At 37.6% G+C, this 22850-nt stretch overlaps 1 protein-coding gene across 4 annotated transcripts in view; it reads right to left on the reverse strand.

The window, feature by feature from the left end:
• The window catches only part of RABEP1 (rabaptin, RAB GTPase binding effector protein 1), a 96754-nt gene that overhangs the window by 19352 nt on the left and 54552 nt on the right, over positions 1-22850 (reverse strand). For 3 of the 4 annotated variants that reach the window (XM_061390828.1, XM_061390829.1, XM_061390830.1), the window contains 6 exons: positions 17482-17617; positions 14921-15099; positions 12512-12643; positions 7493-7960; positions 6138-6242; positions 1780-1896 (listed from right to left, as the gene is read on the reverse strand). In XM_061390828.1, coding sequence (XP_061246812.1) covers positions 1780-1896; positions 6138-6242; positions 7493-7960; positions 12512-12643; positions 14921-15099; positions 17482-17617 — 1137 coding nt within the window. The remainder of the gene's footprint in view (positions 1-1779; positions 1897-6137; positions 6243-7492; positions 7961-12511; positions 12644-14920; positions 15100-17481; positions 17618-22850) is intronic. The other variant, XM_061390831.1, reaches the window with a different exon arrangement.

The raw sequence follows: 22850 nt of genomic DNA on the forward strand, positions 1-22850 counted from the left end.
CAGATTAATTAATTAAAATAGAGTCCTGAAACTGACCCACACATGTATGTTCACTTGATAGCTTACAAAGATGATCTTGCAGAGCAATGATAAAAAGGTAATCTTTCACTAAATGGTACAGGAATGGACTATCCAAATGAAAAAAAAGAATGTATAAAAATTTACCCTTATATATAGCTTATACATAAAACTCACTTCTAGATGGATTTTGGATATAAATGCAGGTAGCTATAAACGATGAAGCTTCTACAAAATATATGAAAATATGTTCATAACCCCAGGATCATGATAAAAATCACTAAATCATAAAGAGAAGGATCAATAAATTTAACTATATTAAAGTTAATAAACTTCTTCAAAAGACATCATTAAAATAACAAAAACATAAGGTACTAGGTAGAAGACATTCAGGACACATCAGCAAAGGTTCTAACAAGATCATGTAAAGAATTCCTAAGAGAAGAACAAGCAAAAAAAAAAGAGAGAGAGAAAAAAAAAAAGAGAGAGAGAGAAACAACCCAATAAAAAAAATAAAGACTTGAGAAGTAATTTCATACATACACACACACACACACAACAATATCCCAATGGCAAATAGACACAAAAAATGCTAAATAACCTCAATGGTCATAACAGAAATGCAAACTAAGCCACAATGAAATACTATTACACACCCACCAAAACAGCTATAGTTAAAATAAAACAAAGTCTGCCAAGACTGTGGACCCACAGGAATTTGCTGGGGAGAGTATAAACTCATACAACCACTTTCTGGCACTATTATCTCCAAAAGTTGACATACATTTTGAACATTTTGACCCAGACATTCCACTCCTAGGCATATACCCAGCAGCAGCAACATGGGCAAAAAGTCCTATACAAAAATTTCAAAGTAGAATTATTCATAATATCCCAGAAATGTATACAACCCAAAGGCTAATCAACATTAAGATGGATAAATTATAATATAACCATATAATGAACTGTACAACTATACAACAATGAAAATAACAACTGCCACACATTTGTAACCAGGAACGCCACAATGTTGAATGGAGAAAGACAGACACAAAAGAATACAAACTATGTAATTCACTTGTTAAAATAAAAAAGCAGACAAAACTGATCTAACGGTGTTAAGTTAGGGCTATACTTACTTCCGGGGAGAAAACAGTAAGCAGAGGGGGGAAGTGAGGGTTTCTGACGTACTAGCTAGGTTTCTTGCAGAAGGAAATGGCAAGCCACTCCAGTGTTCTTGCCTGGAGAATCCCAGGGACAGCGGAGCCTGGTGGGCTGCTGTCTATGGGGTCACATGGAGTCGGACACGACTGAAGCAACTTAGCAGCAGCAGCAGCAGCTAGGTTTCTATCAGTCAATCTTGGTGGTTATACAGATATTAGTTCAGGTATGTTTGGTGTATCTGTATATAAGGTTGGGGGGTTTTCTAGGCATGCTACACTTTTTCAAAAAGTCAAGAAGATAACTAATATCTTTGTCAGCAGGTTTCTTATGCAGCAGAAAAACCTAATAAAAATCAAAGGGGAAAAGGGAGCCAGAGCCTCCTGATTATTCACTAATCAGTTATTTCAAAAGTTATTTTCCTTAAATCTGTAAAACAGACACCAGAGAAAGATCAGTTTGAGATATTTTTATCTGATGGAAAATAACAGAACTGTCAGATCTTCGGGGCAAGAAAAAAATATTACTTTGTTTTTAGAACTCTCTCATTTAAACAACTCAGTCATCTCCCACGGGTCACATTCTAAAACCCTCATTTACCTGGTGACTGGAATCTTCAGTGCTCTGCTTTATGAAGTCTTCCAGTTCCTGTTTATCTTTCATCGTCTTCTCTAACTGATCATTTGCTTGCCTTAGCATCACCTGTAGTTTTTTCACCTATGCAATTTTAAATGTCAATTAGAAGGAAGTACCAGAATTTTCATAGAATTTTTTTAAATCCCTAGCTCCAGGAAATTTTAAATATAATCTTTTTTCCTGAGAATCGTATTTTTCAATTTAGGAAAAAACTGAGATGAGTTAACTATATTGTGCTTTACAGTTAACAATACATTTTTCATATCCATTTGAAAATATATGCTTTTCCTCTCCTATGTCTTCTAGGCTAGGGCCCTGGCCTCCTTGACTCTAATCTGTCTTCAGCCTCCAGTCTACAATCCACACTAACACAATAAATATTTCTAAAATGAAAGTCAAATCATATTAAGTCCCTACTTAAAATCCTTAAATGCCTCCCAAAGTCTTCAAGATAAAATTTAAACCCCTTCAGTCATCACAACACTGCTCCCCTCAGTGATCTCATCATGGCCTTCCCTTTGGAGCTTCTTTTCCCACCATTTTCCCCAACTCTCTCTCTATCTCCCGACCCTCACACGTCCTCTGCCTAGCCACATGAACTAGTCACAGTCCCTGGAACACACAATTTTCCTTCATGACTGTTCACATCTTTCCTCTCTTTCAACACCCTTTCCCTACTAGCTCTAAAACAAACTTAGCTGAACCCTAACCCTAACTCTTGAGAGATCCAACCAGTCCATTCTAAAGGAGATCAGTCCTGGGTGTTCTTTGGAAGGAATGATGCTAAAGCTGAAACTCCAGTACTTTGGTCACCTGATGCGAAGAGTTGACTCACTGGAAAACACTCTGATGCTGGGAGGAATTGGGGGCAGAAGGAGAAGGGGACAACAGAGGATGTGATGGCTGGACGGCATCACTGACTCGATGGACATGAGTTTGAGTGAACTCCAGGAGCTGGTGATGGACAGAGAGGCCTGGCGTGCTGCAATTCATGGGGTCGCAAAGAGTCGGACACGACTGAGCAACTGAACTGAACTGAACCCTAATCTTCCCTAGTTAACATCCCATAGTTAAGTTAGATGTCTCTACTCCTCATCTAGTTCTATTTGTACAAGAACAACCCACACTGAAAGGATGGCTTGGGTTGAAACACTAAAAACTCCCCATGGGCAGTACTGTGTTCTCTCTGTATCTAAACACTCAGAACCCAGCAAAGTGCCTACACGTTGAAGCAAGAGCAAAATGTCTGACATGACTATGGAACCCAAGATGACCCATTCCTGTACCAAACTACCAGAGGCCATCTATTGCTATATTAGCTTCACAAACAGCTTTAGAAATTTACCTTTAAGGCATCTAAACACACACACACACACACACACACACACACGGAGGAAATTCATGCCAAAGGCATTTGAAAATATTAAGCCATCATTCTAATCAGCTTAAGCTTAAAGACTAGGGTAGCACTTCCATAATAACCAAAGAACAATTTGAAAATATTAGAAAAAAAATTATTTTTTTCCTTGTATATACTTTCACAAGTCTACTCTCATGAAATTCTATATTATGTTCTAAATGTTATCAAGGAACCCACTATTAGGCACTGTATTTGGCAAGTTCAGCATTTGCTCAGTTGTGTCTGACTCTTTGTGACCCCATGGACTGCTGCACACCAGGCTTCCCTGTCTATCATCAACTCCCAGAGCCTACTCAAACTAATGTCCATCAAGTCAGTGATGCCATCCAGCCATCTCATCCTCTGTTGTCCCCTTCTCCTCCTGCCCCAAATCCCTCCCAGCATCAGAGTCTTTTCCAAAGAGTCAACTCTTCACATAAGGTGGCCAAAGTACTGGAGTTTCAGCTTCAGCATCAGTTCTTCCAATGAATATTCAGGACTGATTTCCTTTAGGATGGACTGGTTGGATCTCCTCGCAGTCCAAGGGGCTCTTAAGAGTCTTCTCCAACACCACAGTTCAAAAGCATCAATTCTTCTGCACTCAGCTTTCTTTATAGTCCAACTCTCACATCCATACATGACTACGGAAAAACCAGAGCTTTGACTAGATAGTAAAGTAATGTTGGTAAAGTAATGTCTCTGCTTTTTAATACGCTGTCTAGGTTAGTCATAACTTTTCTTCCAAGGAGCAAGCATCTTTTAATTTCATGGCTGCAGTCACCATCTGCAGTGATTTTGGAGCCCCCAAAAATTAAGTTTGTCACTGTTTCCATTGTTTCCCCCTCTATTTGTCATGAATTGACGGGACCGGAAGCCATGATCTTAATTTTCTGAATGCTGAGTTTTAAGCCAACTTTTTCACTCCCCTCTTTCACTTTCATCAAGAAGCCCTTTACTTCTTCGCTTTCTGCCATGAGGGTGGTGTCATCTGCATATCTGAGGTTATTGATATTTCTCCCAGCAACCGTGATTCCAGCTTGTGTTTCACCCAGCCCAGCATTTTAAGCATGACGTACTCTGCATATAAGTTAAACAAGCAGGGTGACAATATACAGTCTTGACTTACTCCTTTCCCGATTTGGAACCAGTTTGTAGTTCTATGGCCAGTTCTAACTGTTGCTTCTTGACCTGCATACAGATTTCTCAGGAGGCAGGTCAGGTGGTCTGGTATTCCCATCTCTTGAAGAATTTTCCACAGTTTATTGTGATCCACACAGTCAAAGGCTTTAGCATAGTCAATAAAGCAGAAGTAGGTGTTTTTCTGGAACTCTCTTGCTTTTTCCATGATCCAGCGGATGTTGGCAATTTGATCTCTGGTTCCTCTGCCTTTTCTAAATCCAGCTTCAACATCTGGAATTTCATGGTTCACGTACTGTTGAAGCCTGGCTTGGAGAATTTTGAGCATTACTTTGCTGGCGTGTAAGATGAGTGCAATTGTGCGTTAGTTTGAACATTCTTTGGCATTGTCCTTCTTTGGACTGGAATGAAAACTGACCTTTTCCAGTCCTGTGACCACTGCTGAGTTTTCCAGATTTGCTGGCATATTGAGTGCAGCACTTTCACAGCATCATCTTTTAGGATTTGAAATAGATCAACTGGAATTCCATCACCTCCACTAGCTTTGTTCATAGTGATGCTTCCTAAGGCCCACTTGACTTCACATTCCAGGATGTCTGGCTCTAGGTCAGTGATCACGCCATCGTGGTTATCTAGGTCATGAAGATATTTTTTGTATAGTTCTTCTGTGTATTCTTGCCACCTCTTCTGCTTCTCTTAGGTCCATACCATTTCTGTCCTTTATTGTGCCCATCTTTGCAGCAGCAGCAGTTGCATGAAATGTTCCCTTGGTATCTCTAATTTTCTTGAAGAGATCTCTAGTCTTTCCCATTCTATTGTTTGCCTCTATTTCTTTGCATTGATAGCTGAGGAAAGCTTTCTTATTTCTCCTTGCTATTCTTTGGAACTCTGCATTCAAATGGGTATATCTTTCCCTTTCTCCTTTGCCTTTCGTTTCTCTTCTTTTCTCAGCTATTTGTAAGGCCTCCTCAGACAACCATTTTGCCTTTTTGCATTTCTTTTTCTTGGGGATGGTCTTGATCACTGCCTCCTGTACAATGTCACGTACCTCCATCTATAGTTCTCCAGGCAGTCTGTCTATCAGATCTAATCCTTTGAATCTATTTGTCCACTGTATAATCGTAAGGGATTTGATTTAGGTCATACCTGAATGGTCTAGTGGTTTTCCCTACTTTCTCCAATTAAGTCTGAATTTGGCAATAAGGAGTTCATTATCTGAGCCACAGCCAGCTCCCAGTCTTGTTTTTGTATTGTATTTGGAAAGGTCTTGTCAATCTCAGCATATCTGATCTACCAAATCTTAATTTCTGTGACCCCATAAACTACCCTTATTTCAACAAATTTATGACAAGACATGGGCAATAAGCAACAAAGAGTCCAAACAATGGTTAATGTAATATTCAATTAAGCTTTTATCCAATAAGCAATAGTAAACCCCTTATCTCCCTAACCCTCCATAATCATAAAGCACTTTCCATGTGTATGCATTCATGACAATAACCTGTCTAGGCCTTGAGCAGAAAGAACAGGTTGGAGAGGAGATATGCCAGCTGAGCTGACCAGTGTGGTACTGGGCAAGCTAGCCATGCAAAGACACACAAAAGCAAAAATTCTGTCATGTCCTGCCACTGGATATGTAACTGACATCACAAGCACCAGATTATTTCAGACTTCACAAGATGGATAAACTTCATAAAGCAAATTGGGAGGGGTGAAAAGCAATTAATTCAGCAGCTCCAATGAAAACAACAGCTTACCAGTTTTGCACACCCCAAAAGAAACTCACCTGGTCTCTTGTTTCAGCCTCCTGAATCTGAATTCCTTGTAATTGTTTTTCATAATTGGAACACATATCACAGCGTCTACCAAGTTTATTTCCAGCATTGTGTATCTGAAGGACACCAAAATTATCTCTTATTAGAGTGAACAAAATAAGTCCACAAAACATACATGAGGAATACTTGTAGTCTTACCTATGCTACTCCAAGTAGAAAACGGAGTAAACAATTTATTCAGGGACTTATGGCAAGAAGTTATAATATAGAGTTGAATTCTAAAAAATCCTAAGTCCCATACAAGTATGATAGGAAAACAAGGGACACAACTTTATCACCAAGAGGCTCGGGACCCCAAACTACCACATTTGAGGAAAACACAAGGAAAGTAAAAGGTACTATACCGTGGCACACACAATTTAAATCAATACTAGCCAACAAGAGGAGACAGGAGCTCGGAGTGCCAATTAACCATTTCACCAGCTCCAAGCACAAAGCAAGTATGAAACAATTAAGTAGCACCTTTTCACATGTTCTGCATTAGCCCAAGGAGAATAGTTTCTTTCAGCCTTAACAAGCTGTTCCACCTGCTAACCAAGTTTCTTTAAAGAAAAGTGGACCTGAGTAAAAGAAACCACTGGAAGTCATAAAATGTGAATCCCAATCCAGGTTTTGCCTCTAAGTCAAAGGGGAAATTTGAGCAACTCACCTGACCTTTCTGAGCCAGTTTCCTTATCTCTAAAGTTGGAGAAAATCATACCCTGATTGTCTCATTATTATCAAGAAGGTCAAAGAGAAGAGCTATGTGAAAGGGCTTGTAATCTGTAAAGCACTATGCAACTATATATTTAAGCTTTTATCTCCTAATCTTACTTCTTAGTTTGCAAATACTATTAGCAGGAAAATTAACCTCATTAAAGGCTGCCTTCTCTTCTCTCCCATATTTTCCAACTCCACCTTAAACTCACTCTCAGCATCAACTACTGAAAAGCATCTAAACTTCAGACTTCAAAGAAAGATGAAAGTATGACTCCTAGAATACACTGAGATTACACAAAACTGCAAAGCAAAACAAATTCAGGCTACACAAACTTAGCTATGCTATTCAGGCAGATCACTCCAACTGAAGATGTGTGACGTCAGGTGATGATTACACTCAACACAATCAGCTAGTAAGTTCCCTTCTGTCATAACCACCTGGAACAGCCAAAGCAGAAAATGTAAGGGTCAGACAACATGGATTAACACCCATTTTCTGGCAACAAGTGTGAGCACTGGCTCCAGGGGCTATCTCTTGAATGAACAATAAATTCAGAGCTACCCAGATCCCTCAGAGCAAGTAAGAGGCAAAGCCAGGAGAGCTCACCTCTTTCTGCAAGAGATTCCATTCTGTCTCACTGACTAGGCGGTAGCCACTGGGGGACACATAAGCACTTTCCATGCCCTGTGTGACACTCGACAGGAGGGATGCCGTCTCCTCTTGCTCCGGTGTCATAGCCTTGATTGCTCTCTCCTGATCTTTGGTTAACATAAACCCACTTGGCATTTGCAGTGACCCAAGGGAGGCGGTATCAAAGTTCTCAGTCACCGAATCTGCTCCTACCAACGGTCCGAAATCTGATTCGTCCAGGTTCCCAGCAGATTTTGCTTTGTAGTTATAGCCTAAAGCTTTGGATTGCAGCGAGCCTGAAGTTCCCAGGCTATCTGTAGACTGTGCTCTCCTGAGTCCATCTTTAAACACATCATTGTCTGGTTTACTGAAAGGATCCCCGGATGGCAACAGTAAGTCTGCATCCAGAGAATGGACTGAACCATGGGTGCTATCTAAATGTTCCTGAAATGGGAAAATATATTGCCAAGTTAGACAATTCCTGTTATTTTCAAAGAGAAAAATGATCACATTTTATAAAGTATTTTGCCACATGTTACACATGACAGTTTTTAGTATGCTGCCTCTGTATATTCACGGAACAAACATTTATTGACTGTATTCTATATGCTGGGCCCTAAACCAAGCACTCAGGATACAACTGTGAGCAATCTCTGACCCCAAGATGCTTACAGTTTCATGAAAAAAATAAACAAGTGAACCAAGTAAACAGGCTATTAGAATATCATAGTTGATAAAATGATGACAGGTTTCAGCTATGTACTGAATGCTCTGGAAGCTCAAAGAGAGGAATTCAGCCCAGACACAGGAAATCAAGGTCTCCTGAAATTCAGTGTTGGGTATATTGAACATGGGGCCCTGCTATATATCCAAGTGGAGATGTCCACCCAGCAGAGGGACAAAGAAATCTTTAAATAGAGATTTGGGAGTTACCACCATATAGTAATAATTATGACAGCAAATCAGAACACCTTGGATGAGTCTGCAGGATGAGAAGAAAACCAAAGGCAAGGCCCTGAAAAACATCACTTTTGTCCATTTGGGGGATGGACAGAGGAAGAAGTAGCCAGAATAGAAAGGAAATGAGGAGAATGTTGTATGCTGGAAACCAAGTTTCAAGCAAGATGTAATCAGCACAGTAAATAAGGCGTCCATCAAGTGAAAGAAGCCAGGCACAAACGGTCACACACTGTATGATTCCATCCTTGTAAAATATCCAGAACAGGCAAATCCAGAGACCAAAAGCAAATTAGTGGCTGTCAGAAAATAAAGTAGGGAGTGACTCCTTAATGATATATGAGGGTCTCTTCTGGGGGCAATGAAAATGTTCTGAAACGAGACAGGTGATGGCTGCACTACACTGTGAATATCCTAAAGGTCACAGAATTGCACATTTTAAATGGTTTATTTTTATGTGAATTATATTTCCATTTTTTTAATGTGGTGCAGCACACTCCCAAAGTCAAAAAGCACAGCAGTACCATTCTAGCACAGTTAGTAGGAAAATTAGAAAACAAGGAATATTTAGCAAGTTTTTCTAAAAATTAAATTTATTCAATTTAAATAACTGGCTTTTAAGTTATATCCTTTCTACTTTTTGCTGTTAATGCCTTTACTTTTATGAACTATAAAAGACTAAAATGTAGATTTCTTTTAATGTTTTAAAAATATCCTTACTTGGCATAATACAAAGTTGACAACTTTTATGCTAATTCCTCCAGTTCTTTCTAAATTTTTTTTTAAGGTTTTTTAATCTGTGAAATTCAGATGGCCAAGGAACACAAATCTAGCATATACTGAGCAAGCTATGGCAAAGGTCCCAGATAAGCAGCCTCATAGAAACTGGGATGAGAATGCCTTCTGCCAGTTTGTAAAAGACCTGACACCTAACACTATCATACACAACGCTTCTGTCACACTGAAGAGGGAAAGGGATGGGGCAAAAAGCTGTGAGGGCCTTTTAAGAAGCACAGACCAGGGTGCTCAGAGCAGTACTTACTTATAAGGAATATGGACTTTAGGGGACTGTAAACTGTTACAGTGTTTCTGAAAGATGATTCAACAATATGTTTGTTTATGCTCTTAAACTCAGCAGTTCTTTTCCCAAGAACTTACATTAAGGAAGTAATCAGATAAACCCATGATTTTTATACAACAAAGAATTATATATAATAGCATTATGGCATTACTCATAATAATGAAATATTTTTTACTAGCGAAAAATGAAACAACTTGTGTTTATTTTCTATATTTTATGATGTTTTTGACCTTTTGAAGGCCTTGCTGGCTGAGGAGTGACTGCCTCTTCCAATTTAGCTAACTCCCAGAAATAATAAACAACTTGCTTATCACTATGTCTTTCACATCCAAATCAACCAATCCCAGGTCAACACCCACAACCAACTCCTTTATCTAACTCTTATCCACCAAGCCAGTATTTCCCCTGCCCTAAATCAACCCAAGGCCAGGTACCAGAAAACTGAAGACAGATTCTCTGCCCCAAAGCCCACTGGAGTTATAACAACTAGCTAGTCCTATGTGATCTACCCTGCCCTGCTTTTCCCTCGAAAATCCCAGCAATAGCTGTGGTCCACACTTTCCCTCTGCTACTGCTCTTGCTTCATGACCAGCTCTGATGGGGCTTCCACCATGTGGCTCTGCATGGTGTGCCATGACGCTCATGTCTAGGCAGCTGTAAGGTTAAAATTTTTGTTCAGTGGCATTTATCTCTCTATGTCGTCACTCAGTTACCTTTATAAATTAAAACCTGGGCACAAACCAATCTGTAGGAGATTAAGGAATTACAGTATATATACTTACATGCTGAAATACTGTTACTAATTAAATAACATTTTCAAGGAGAACATTTACTGATGTACCAAAACCTTTATAAATAGATTTAAGAGGGAAATGTAGGTAAAACATTATGTAGTTACAATCTCTATTATGTTTAAAAAGGACAAATAGAAACACATATATGTTACCTTTGGAAATGGAAAAAGAGAGAAAGGAGAGGTACATACCAAAATGTTAGCAGTGGTATCTCTGAGTAGTAGAATTATCAGTTATTTTTATTTGGTGTGACTTTCTCTACTTTCCAAATTGTCCATAATGAATATATATTACTTTTGTAGTGATAAAAGCACATTCTAAGCATTAGATCAAAGAAGATATGGGTCCTACGCATTCTAAGTGTCTTTAGCAATACATTATTATCTAATTAAGTCTCCAGAGCAGTCAACTTTAAATCAACAGGCTAAGGTAAACCGTCACTGACTCTCAATACAAAACAAGTATACATTCAACATTCAAACTGCAAAACATAAGATCTGAAAGTCTATAAGAGATTTCAGTGTCAGAAAATGTTATAAACAACATTTAGTATAAATCTGTTAAGACGGAATTAAAAAATTTTAAGTGCTTCACTCACTGTAAATCAAAACAAATTTCCCTTTCCTGTTTTCCTGCTAAAATATTTTTTAAAAGTATGAAACTTTCCCAAACATTCCTGGACACAGGACTGCATGATGCAGAAACCACATAATATTTGGCAGCACCCAAAAACTGAGACATTCTCTTGGAAGTCTAACTATTTAAAAAAGCGCAAAGCAAAATCAGGCCAAGGTTCCCAGTGTATGAGCCAACACAGAGAATGTACAAAAACAATTACATCATACTTTACAGTGTTCACCAGGATTTTTTAAAGCATTTTTTCAATGTCAAATAATCCATAAACATGGAAATACAAGCCACCAGGAAGTAGACTATACATGGTTCAGCATAAATCTGCAAACTAAACACAAACATGATACCTTTGAAAGTGAGACAAGATCCGTATCCCATTTAACTGAAACTGGTTCACCAGGCAGGGAAAGGAGGTGGGGGAATGAGTATGAAACTCTAGACAGTACAGACAATGCACATGAGCATGGACAGCGAGCAGAAAGGTCTGCTGTGATGAAGCGGAGAGCATGGTAAGTAAGGCTCTTATATGACAAGCTGGGGACCTTAGTTTTTTACCCTAAAGTCAATTAACAGAAGCATTTCCTTTCCCGAAAGGAGGTATTAAAAAAAAAAAAAAAGGAGGTATTTAGCTGGAGTCCTGAAGGATGAATAGGATTCCCGAACTCAGAAAGGCAGAGGGAGGTAAACATTCCAGGTGAAGGAACCAACATGTAAGGTGGAGAGTACAGCACAAGATAACCAATGCGGTTAAAACAGAGTGCATATTATGAAGAGTCTTGACTACCTGAGTAAGGACCTTGTACTTACTTGTGTAAGTAATGTGACTGAGTGGTGGTTCTGAGTAGAGGAGTAGCCTGACTATAGCTGCACTTAAGCAAAATCAATCTGATAGTAATACTGAGGGTACAATGGAGTGGGACAGGCTAAAAACAGGAAATGTAATGAGCAGGCACTTGCCACATGTGGGTAGAGGTGATGAGGCCATAGGAACACTGCCTTACACTTTCCACCTCCAGGTCTCTCTACTGGACCCATTCCCAACACTGGAAATGTCCTACCCTACCCATGACAGTCTTCCAAACCCAGCCACTGTTCTCAGGGCTTAATACCTAATACTTGTTAACACTCAAATACATGCCACAAAGAATTAAGTGTTTCAATACTTTAGATAATTTCTTTTCCTTTAAACAAAAGCTCAAAGTATAAAAATATTTATTCATATCAGAAAAGATTTTGCAGGTATTATTTAATTTTTCTCCTAGTATTTTAATTTTGGAACCACTAGAAAAAAGAACATCTGTTTCACAGACCATGAGAGAACCTGCACATTTCAAACAGAACTACCTATAATACTAACACACACACACACACACAATACTATAAAAACAATTGAATATAAAAGTCATTTTATCTCATTTTCACCTAGTAGTATACACACTTCCCAAATGAACAATGTAACTGACTGATGTATGAGAAGCTAAAAATGGAAATACTGTGTATACAATGATTTTAATTATAGGGTCACTGTACCTCCTCATTTGATAACTGAGCTGAAGATTCTTCATGAGTTAAAGCACACACTACTGGTATTTTTACTTCCTCCTCAACATCTGTTTTTTTGTGATCTTTTCTCTTACTAAGTCTTTGCTGTTCATCTTCCTCCTGAAAGTTAGAAAGAAAAAATATATATTACTCAGGTAATGTATACTGCATGGTTCTTTAACCACTCAAAACAAATACAGAAGTACACTATGTGAAAAGCCAAACAAAAGAAAGCAAATCACCTCCTCTTCTTCAAGTGATCCAAGATAGAAAATTAACACAGAATGTTCCCTCAGGTTATTATGGAACCAAACAGGAAAAAGCTTTGGCATTACACATCCATTTGGAACATGTACAAATTAATATGAAATACAAACGAATTATTAAAGTTGGTAACAATAGTTCACTAAACAAAGATGAAAAATACCCTCAGTGCCCCCCACCCAAACACTCCAGTGGTGAGGGACAAACACACAATTAGACTACTATTCAAGTATGTACAAGGTTCTACAGAAAAACAAAATAAAGATTTCATCTAAGGCAGCCAGAAAGGGGGCCCAAAGAGAGTAACACTTCAGCTTGATCTTGAAGAATTGCTAAGATAAATCTGCCAATTTTGAGACAAGCAAGGGTTCCAGGGAAAAAAGTACATAAAAGAGGCAGAGGCATGGAAGAGCAGGCATATGAGTAGCAAGGTATATGGAGAAAGGGATGATGATTATGTGCTTAGACTCTAGAACCAGAGACTGGTCAACCCTCAGATATGCCATTAGTCCCTGTCTCATGTGGAAAGTTTTCTTGTGTGTATCTGTTTTGAAAACCACATGAGATAAAAGTTTACATATAAAGCCTTGGCACAATGCTGGCACACAGGCCTTAAATGACCAACCAGTTCTGGAGTTTAGACTGTTCTAAAGGGAAGCAGAAAGAGCATGATTAGATCTGTACTTTAGAATCTAAATCCTCAAGTTGACTGTGTCTACATACAAGGTGAATGAGTCAGACAAGAGATAGGAAAGAAATTTAAAAAGAAACTTCTTAAAAACAAAATCTAACCTAAACTATACAAGGTAACTTAAAATATTTGTTACAATACCTAGAAAACTCCTAAATAGCTATCCTAAGAAAGTATTTTCCTAAGGAAGCTATCCTAAGGAAGCATTTGTATACACAATATATATACAACATAGTATATAAGCTGTAAACTATTTGAAATGACCAAAAGAAAGAAACCATCTAGATGCCCACTACAAAGAGAAGGATTAAATCAATTACAGTACATCCATGCTACCAGTTAACAAGAATAAGACAGACCTCTGAAAAATATATCCAAGATGACACGATAAAAATAAGCTACAGAATAAATACTTATACCATGATTCTTGCTGTACAGGGAAAACACAAACAAACCTAAACATATACTTATAAACACAAAGAAATGGTCTTGAATACTACCTTCCAAATGGATTATTCCTGATTTAAAAAGTGGCTATTTCTGGGAAGGGAGGTGTGTGAGATATCAAGGGAGAGTTTAATATTATCACTTCATTTTTTCACTTTGTATTTAAAACAAAGTATTTTAACATGAGAATGTATTTATGTATTACTCATGTAATTTAAATAATTTTTTAAGATGAGGAAACAGGATGCTGGGTATGTAGAACTCTAGACACCTGTCTTTTCACACCACTCAGCCTCTCCATCCTCACCCATTACCTTCTAATAAGACTTTTAGAGCAATGTCATGAAAGACATGGCCTGCTGCTGCTGCTAAGTCGCGTCAGTTGTGTTCAACTCTGTGCGACCCCACAGACGGCAGCCCATCAGGCTCCCCTGTCCCTGGGATTCCCCAGGCAAGAACACTGAAGGGGGTTGCCATTTCCTTCTCCAATGCATGAAAGTGAAAAGTGAAAGTGAAGTCGCTCAGTCGTGTCCGACCCTCAGCGACCCCATGGACTGTAGCCTACCAGGCGCCTCTGTCCATGGGATTTTCCAGGCAAGAGTACTGGAGTGGAGGACATGGCCTGGATTAACACAATTAGATCTGTACTTTAGAACCTAAATCCTCAACTTGAGGATTTAAACTTCTCAGACTTTCTGTCTGAGAAGCAGACAGAACTGTAGAGAAAGATTTTCTTAGAAATATGCACTATTGCACGTGCAGACTGAAGAGGGTCATTTCTAAATCATTCCTTCCCATCCACCCAGACGAGGCCATTTCTAAAGCTGAAAAACAAAATCTCTCAAATACAGATATAATGTTTTCTGAAATGGAATACATCAACATTGTTTCAGGCTTAAGTCAATATGTAATATACATAAAGTAATATACGATCACATGTTGGGGTGGGCTGGTTTATTTACAAAGCAAACAAGTCCTACAAAACCACTATTCACCTGATCTTTCTTCTTCAGTTCTTCAACTTGTCGGAGCTGTTCAGAAGTTAGCACAATTTCCATTCGCTGCATGTCCCTCATCAGCAAACGTTGAGACTCCAGGAACTGGTCATTGGCCTTCTGCCATGTGTGTTTCAACTGGTTGTGTTGTTGTCGCTCTTGCTCCAAGAGATGGCAAACTGTTTAGGAATCCCCCAATTAAAAACACTGAATTTCAATGGTAGGCAATTTCTTTAACATTGGCCTAACCAAGCCAGGTCTGGCCAAATGTCTTCCAGCCTGGGATTCTGTCTCTTGACAAGAACCCAGAGTAAACTGCCATAAATCAAGGCAGCTGTCCCCACACCACTCCTCTAAGTAGAGTCTCTCAGAGTGTGTTCCTAGGAAGAGGAACATGTGAAAAAAGATTTCTGTGCTCAGTAAGTTTCAGAAACTTTGGGTTAAAAACTTTTTTTTTTTAATGAAAATTTCTTTATTGCAGGACTTTGAACTCAAGGTCTTAAGTATATCTATGTTCCCTTATAAGGTGATACATAATACAATACCTCCCAAATTTATTTTACCAAAAAGTCCTTTCCACAATGCCACTCACATAACAAATGTTCTAGGAAATACATTTTGGGAAATATTGCTCTTACAGCCAAATGCACAGTCACCACTCCTAATACATTCTGAATAAACTTGTTATCCAGGAATCCTTCTTGAGCCCATTTAGTTTGACCTCTAAGGCTGAGTCAAAGAATCTTTGTAAATGCTTCTGTTATCAACATTCATCAGCTCAGCCACCTTCAGAAAAAGGAGTAGACGGTATCACCTATCAGCCTATCCACCCAGTCATCCAAGCCAGAAACCTGAAAGACCACTCATGCTTCTGACTTCTCCTCACATTCAACTGTAACATTCAACTGTGACAGAGGCCTATAATAAGGCTACCTCCTGTTCAATATGACAGACATCTTCTGCCTTCTGCCTTGGATTTAGGACACAGACAACTACAACAGGGGTCCCTCCATTACTCTTCCTGCCACTTGTCTGGACCTCTCTATCTTACCCTCCACACTGCTGTAAAACTTAACTCTCTAGAAGGTAAAATTTACAACCCTTCAGAAAAGCCAGATAGAGAAGACACAAAATTGCTGCTTAATTTTTACCTATCTTCTTTTAATGTAAATACTGTTTTTTGGTATGGCTGTTTCAGTAGAAATCACTCTATCCCTTTACTCCTTTTAGTGAAACTTCTCAGACACTTTCCCAGGCATATTAGGAAGGTTTGGTAGTCTTGCACTATTGCTGGAAGGGGTTGGGACATATAGGTTAAACAGAAATTCCTATTTCTTTTGGACACTGTTTCAGAGTTTGAGTGTCTTTTTGACAGCAGCAGCACTTTTGAAAAGCATTTTCTGAAAGCCAAAGACTCAAATTTTAGATTAATTTAATAACATTTTATAAAATAATTCTGTAAGTTTATACAATTTCAGTATCCCCACTATTTTGCGATAAAAAACCCAATTTCCATGAATTTTTTATGAAAGAATTGTATTTTCCATGACCACAGTCCTAAATTTTCACATTAAAACATGTTACTAGTATAAGATGCAACAAGTATAAGATTTTAAGAACTCCATTTACATTTAGATAAAAATTTAGATTTTTATTTTCACTAACCTCTAACTGAAATTTAGCATTTCCTTCGATTATAAAATATAGGCAACAAACCACAGTAAGTGTAACAATACCCATGAATTGGTCACCAACAAAAGTCATAGATACTTCTGTATCTTAGTACAGTTGTTGCAGATATCTCATTATTTATGCTCATCACACTTCAAAGTTACAGTAGTTATTGGACCTGGTACTGACCTTGTTATTTAATGTACTGATAAAACAGTACATTTATTACTATACCATAAGTTTGCAGTTATTTATATTTTCCTGTTTTAAAATATAATTAATTTCTTTTATAATTCTATATATTTTATGTATTAAAAACATTATTCTGAGAGGGCTTCACAAGACTGCCAAAGGAGTCTGTAACACAAAAAGTTTAAGAATCTCAGGTATATAAGATTCATTAGAAGAATTAAAGACAAATGTATATTTTAATGGGAAAGGATAAGCCTATTTCTCCTATCCTGAAAAAAGAGTCAATTTCTGCATCACTCTGCTACTAGGTTAGCAAAATAAAAATTATCTCTTATAAACAGGGGTGTTAGTTAAGAACACCAGAATATACCACCTGCCCTCTCTGTCCCATTTTCACTTTTGCTAATTCGTCTCCATCAAAATAGGTCTGGGGCAAAGCAGTTTAAGCAGAAATTTCCTATTCGCTGTCTGCCCAGAGCTTATGACCTGTGAGTTCTTACTGGGGTCCTGGAGAAACAAGAAGCCACCAAAAATCCAAATACCTTTTCAAACCAACTGTAAAGCTTAAACTGAATCACTAACATGTTGGACTGGCATTTTGGAATTTGTTATTGTTATAAATCAATACCAATTTTACTTACACAGTTCTCTTAGAGACTGAGATTAAAAATATATAAAGTGTATATATATATATTTACCTTCATGCAATTCTTTCCGAAGTTTCTCAGCATCTTCCTGTAAAACGGATTTCTGAGTATTCAAAACAGCTACGTACATCTCTAGATCAGTCCTACAAGATTTCTCAGCTTCCAGATAATGATTCAGCTCTTTCACCTGAAAAAGATGCAATTCTATTAAACTAAAACTTCCAACAGTTTCTACCTTAAGCATAATGTTCTGGAGGTGTCTTAAAAGAAAATTACATTTATATTTACATATATTTAAATTTACCACCAAGTTTACAAAACAAACACATACTTACTATAGAAAACTACGAAAATAATATTTTCCCAGCTCAGTCGTGTCTGACTGTTTGCGACCCCATGGACTATACAGTCCATGGAGTTCTCCAGGCCAGAACACTGGAGTAGGTAGCTGTTCCCTTCTCCAGGGGATCTTCCCAACCCAGGGATCGAACCCAGGTGTCCCACATTGCAGGAGGATTCTTTACCAGTTGAGCCACCAGGGAAGCCCAAGAATATTGGAGTGGGTAGCCTATCCTTTCTCCAGCAGATCTTCCTGACCCAGGAATTGAACCAGGGTCTCCTGCATTGCAGGAGTATTCTTCACCAACTGAGCTACCAGGGAAGCCCAGGAAAATAACATAATTGACAACAATTAATAGTAGGCATTATCCATAATCATCACCAAAGTCAATATGCAATTGAGATTACACATAACATCTTTGTACCTAGCTTTTAAAAAGGTGGTTCCAATCTCTGCTTCCTGAGCAATACACACATGTGCTCATTTTATCACATACTCAATGAACCCAGGTTACTGTGGTTTTATTTTTTACTTTTGTTGTTTTTAATCAGTATATTTCCTAAATATAAAAATGGTGTCATACTCTTGTAAATTTGCTTTTCTTTAATTTCTGGCGAGGTAATTCTAGATGCCTTAAATTTACAAAAAGGAGACATTTTCATAGGCATAAATTCATGAAAAGAAAAAAGGGGAAGTCATGATGGAAAAAATAAACTCATACCATAATAAACAGACACTTGAAGGCAAGTACAGAGTACTTTTAAAAATCACATCTTAAGTGTCTTATTTCTATTAAATAATTAACTATAATATTCAAGTATTAACAATATAGCCTAATATCTTAAACAATATCAATAACCAAAATAAATTGTAATCTTGCCCCAGATAAGAATCACTTGCTCTTCCCTTCCTTACAAATTGTCCATCCTAAATTTTGGCTATGTAACTTTTACCTTTTTCAAATGGTTATGTCTCATTTCACTTTCAAGGTCATATTTATGCCTTTTATTTTCCCATTTCTCCAACTTGAAATAGCTGGCTGACCTGTTTTCAGTAATCTTCACTTCACGGACTAAATGATTATTTAAGCTGCCATCTGACGCTTTGCTGAAGGCTGTCAGCCAATCAGAAACGCACTAACCACGCATGACAAAGGGCTGATCTGTCATCAGGTACTTTGCCTATCACCTGGAGAGGTGGTAATTCAGTTGAGGGTAAAGGAAATGCAGTATGTCCAATATGTTACTGCTTTCCCATTTAAAAAAAATCAGTTTCACCGCTTTCTTTCCACTTGCTATGCTTCATTTCTTTACCGTGTCTTCCTGTATCATCTAGGACCACATAAGCAGTCTGAACAAAATCACTGAGCACGAGTTTCCTCATATTGCTCCTATCATTAACAGTAAGGTTGCTAAACATTCACCATGATGTTTGAGGTTTGCTGAAGGTTTAATAAACAGCCCTTTATTTATTGTTACAGGGTGTTTAAATTTATCAAATGCCTTTCTCAATCTAAGATGAATATATTACATTTCTCCTATCATCTCTTTATGTGGTACACAAAAATAATAGATTTCTGGTGATATATCATCCTAAATTACTGGAAAGATCTCCCCTGCTTTTTTTTCTGGCCACACACTGCACCAGGTGGCATGTGGAATCTTAGTTCCCTGACTAGGGATCAAACCTGTGTCCCCAGCATCAGGAACACAATTTTATCCACCAGACTACCAGGGAAGCCCCAGGACAATCCCTTTTTGATCATGATGTCCTTTTTGCTTTTTTTTTTTTTTAGTTACTCTGCTGAAATTTTGTTTCTGTATTCCTAAATGAGATAGATCTACAACTTTTTGTTAATACTTTTTAGTGAGTTTGTTTACAATAAAGTTATATAAATCTCATAAAATGAATTGAGAGCTTTCCCTCTTTTTCTATTCTCTAACACAGTTGGTAAAATATAAGGATTCTTTTTCTGAGAGGTTTGAAAAAACTGGTCTGCAAAACTAATTGAGTCTTATGTCTTTTGGAGGAAAGGAAACAGGAGAAAAGGAGATTCCAACTATAAATTCACTTTCTTTAATAGGTATTAACTACATCAGCTCAGTTCAGTTCAGTCGCTCAGTCGTGTCCGACTCTTTGCGACCCCATGAATCGCAGCACGCCAGGCCTCCCTGTCCATCACCAACTCCCGGAGTTCACTCAGACTCACGTCCATCGAGTCAGTGATGCCATCCAGCCATCGCATCCTCTGTCGTCCCCTTCTCCTCCTGCCCCCAATCCCTCCCAGCATCAGAGTCTTTTCCAATGAGTCAACTCTTCACATGAGGTGGCCAAAGTACTGGACTTTCAGCTTTAGCATCAGTCCTTCCAAAGAACACCCAGGACTGATCTCCTTCAGAATGGACTGGTTGGATCTCCATGCAGTCCAAGGGACTCTCAAGAGTCTTCTCCAACACCACAGTTCGGCGCTCAGCTTTCTTCACAGTCCAACTCTCACATCCACACATGACCACAGGAAAAACCATAGCCTTAACTAGACGGACCTTTGTTGGCAAAGTAATGTCTCTGCTTTTGAATATGCTATCTAGGTTGGTCATAACTTTCCTTCCAAGGAGTAAGCGTCTTTTAATTTCATGGCTGCAGTCACCATCGGCAGTGATTTTGGAACCCAAAAAAATACAGTCTGACACTGTTTCCACTGTTTCCCCATCTATTTGCCATGAAGTGATGAGACCAGATGCCATGATCTTCGTTTTCTGAATGTTGAGCTTTAAGCCAACTTTTTCACTCTCCACTTTCACTTTCATCAAGAGGCTCTTTAGTTCCTCTTCACTTTCTGCCATAAGGGTGGTGTCATCTGCATATCTGAGGTTATTGATATTTCTCCCGGCAATCTTGATTCCAGCTTGTGTTTCTTCCAGCCCAGCGTTTCTCATGATGTACTCTGCATAGAAGTTAAATAAACAGGGTGACAATATACAGCCTTGACGTACTCCTTTTCCTATTTGGAACCAGTCTGTTGTTCCATGTCCAGTTTTAACTGTTGCTTCCTGACCTGTATATAGGTTCTCAAGAGGCAGGTCAGGTGGTCTGGTATTCCCATCTCTTTCAGAATTTTCCACAGTTTATTGTGATCCACAAAGTCAAAGGCTTTGGCATAGTCAATAAAGCAGAAATAGATGTTTTTCTGGAACTCTCTTGCTTTCTCGATGATCCAGCAGATGTTGGCAATTTGATCTCTGGTTCCTCTGCCTTTTCTAAAACCAGCTTGAACATCTGGAAGTTCATGGTTTACATATTGCTAAAGCCTGGTTTGGAGAATTTTGAGCATTACTTTGCTAGCATGTGGGATGAGTGCAATTGTGCGGTAGTTTGAGCATTCTTTGGCATTGCCTTTCTTTGGGATTGGAATGAAAACTGACCTTTTCCACTCTATTATACCTTGAGACAATACTGGCTAATTCTTATAAGAAAATTTTTATCAATCTTATTTCATTTCAAATTTATTGCTGTGACATTGCTCATAGTATTTATTTTTTTTAAGTCTCGACTGATTTGTAGTTATTTCCCTGCTTCATTTCTAATGGTTTAAGTCTTTTTGTCTTTTTTTCCTGATTAGTCTTATCAGGTTGACAAGTTTTTCCATTTTCCTATTTGTTTTTCCATTTTCTTTCCATTATATTTACATTCTCAATTTTCCCTTTGCTTTTCTATTTCACTAGTTTCTGCTCTTATCTGCATTACTTCCTTCCATTCATACTGTTTGTACTATTGTTCTTTTTTTTAGATTCTTAAGTAAAAAATCAAATCACTCTAAATATTTTACAATTCGTTTTCCCATATGAGTTATTTTCATTTCCAGACATTTTACCTTAACTATATTTTATTGTAAATAATTAATAACCCATGGTCAGAGATTTGGATTTGCATAACACATCTTCAAAATAAAATGACTCTTTCTTTGTGACAATGAAAAGTATAATGTACCTAAAAATAACAATACTTTATTCCATGCACTATCTTCTTAAACTACTATGCTCTACTACTGTATGAAATAGTCTCTCTAAGGACAGGATTCTGTGTCTCTCACATCTAAATTACTAACCAAGCTGCTTAAAACTCCCATATCCCTACTATTTTTTTCTGCTTACACTATCATTTGCTTAAGGACAATTTAAATCGTTTACTATGATTGTGAATAATTCTTTTAATTGTCACTTTTTAGTCACATATTTCAAAGCTATGTAAATGCATTCAAGCGTATGATTGTTATATCTTATTGATGGATTATAAATTAGAAAGGGTCCCTCTTTATCTCTATTAATTATTTTTTCCTTTCATCCTGCTTCATAAATACTGTATCAACTTTCTTTTGATTAGAATTTACGAGGCATAGCTTTAAATATCTCTTTTTTTCAATACTACCTTGTAGTTTTATTTTAGGTATGTCTCTTACAAACAATATAAATTTATATTACATTATAAATTTAAAATCCAGTCTCTTTTAGTAGGTAATTATCAGCTTACATTTACTAGAATTACTGATACTGAAATACACCCATTTCTACACTCCTACATTTTTTTCTATACTCCTATATAGTGCTTTTGATTACTACCTCTAAATTTTTTCTTTCCTACTTTTTAAATTAATTATTAAAATGTTTGACAATTCCTTCTCCCATGAGTTAATTTTTCTCATTTTCAGACATTTTACCTTCACTACATTTTATTGTAAATAATTAATAACCTGTGGACAGAGATTTGGATCTGCATATCAACAAATCTTATTTTTTTTTCTATTTGGCCTTTATAGCCAACAAATCCAGCTGCACTACAGCTACATAATTTCTAAAAGACTGATTCTGGGGCTGATGTCAGGAAACAAAGTCACCTTTGAACAACTTATTTTCCTTCAAAGCGAATGATACTCATTTTGATAGGAAGATAAACAGTGACTACATAATGAAGCAGCACAAGCAACACTACTGTCATTATTTTAAATATCCATAAAGGCAAAATCATCTCCAAGCATTTTCTTGAATTTTAAAGAAAGCAAAATTCTGACAATGCATAGTCTAAA

This window comes from Bos javanicus, chromosome 19 (assembly GCF_032452875.1).
Source record: "Bos javanicus breed banteng chromosome 19, ARS-OSU_banteng_1.0, whole genome shotgun sequence".
NCBI lineage: Eukaryota > Metazoa > Chordata > Mammalia > Artiodactyla > Bovidae > Bos > Bos javanicus.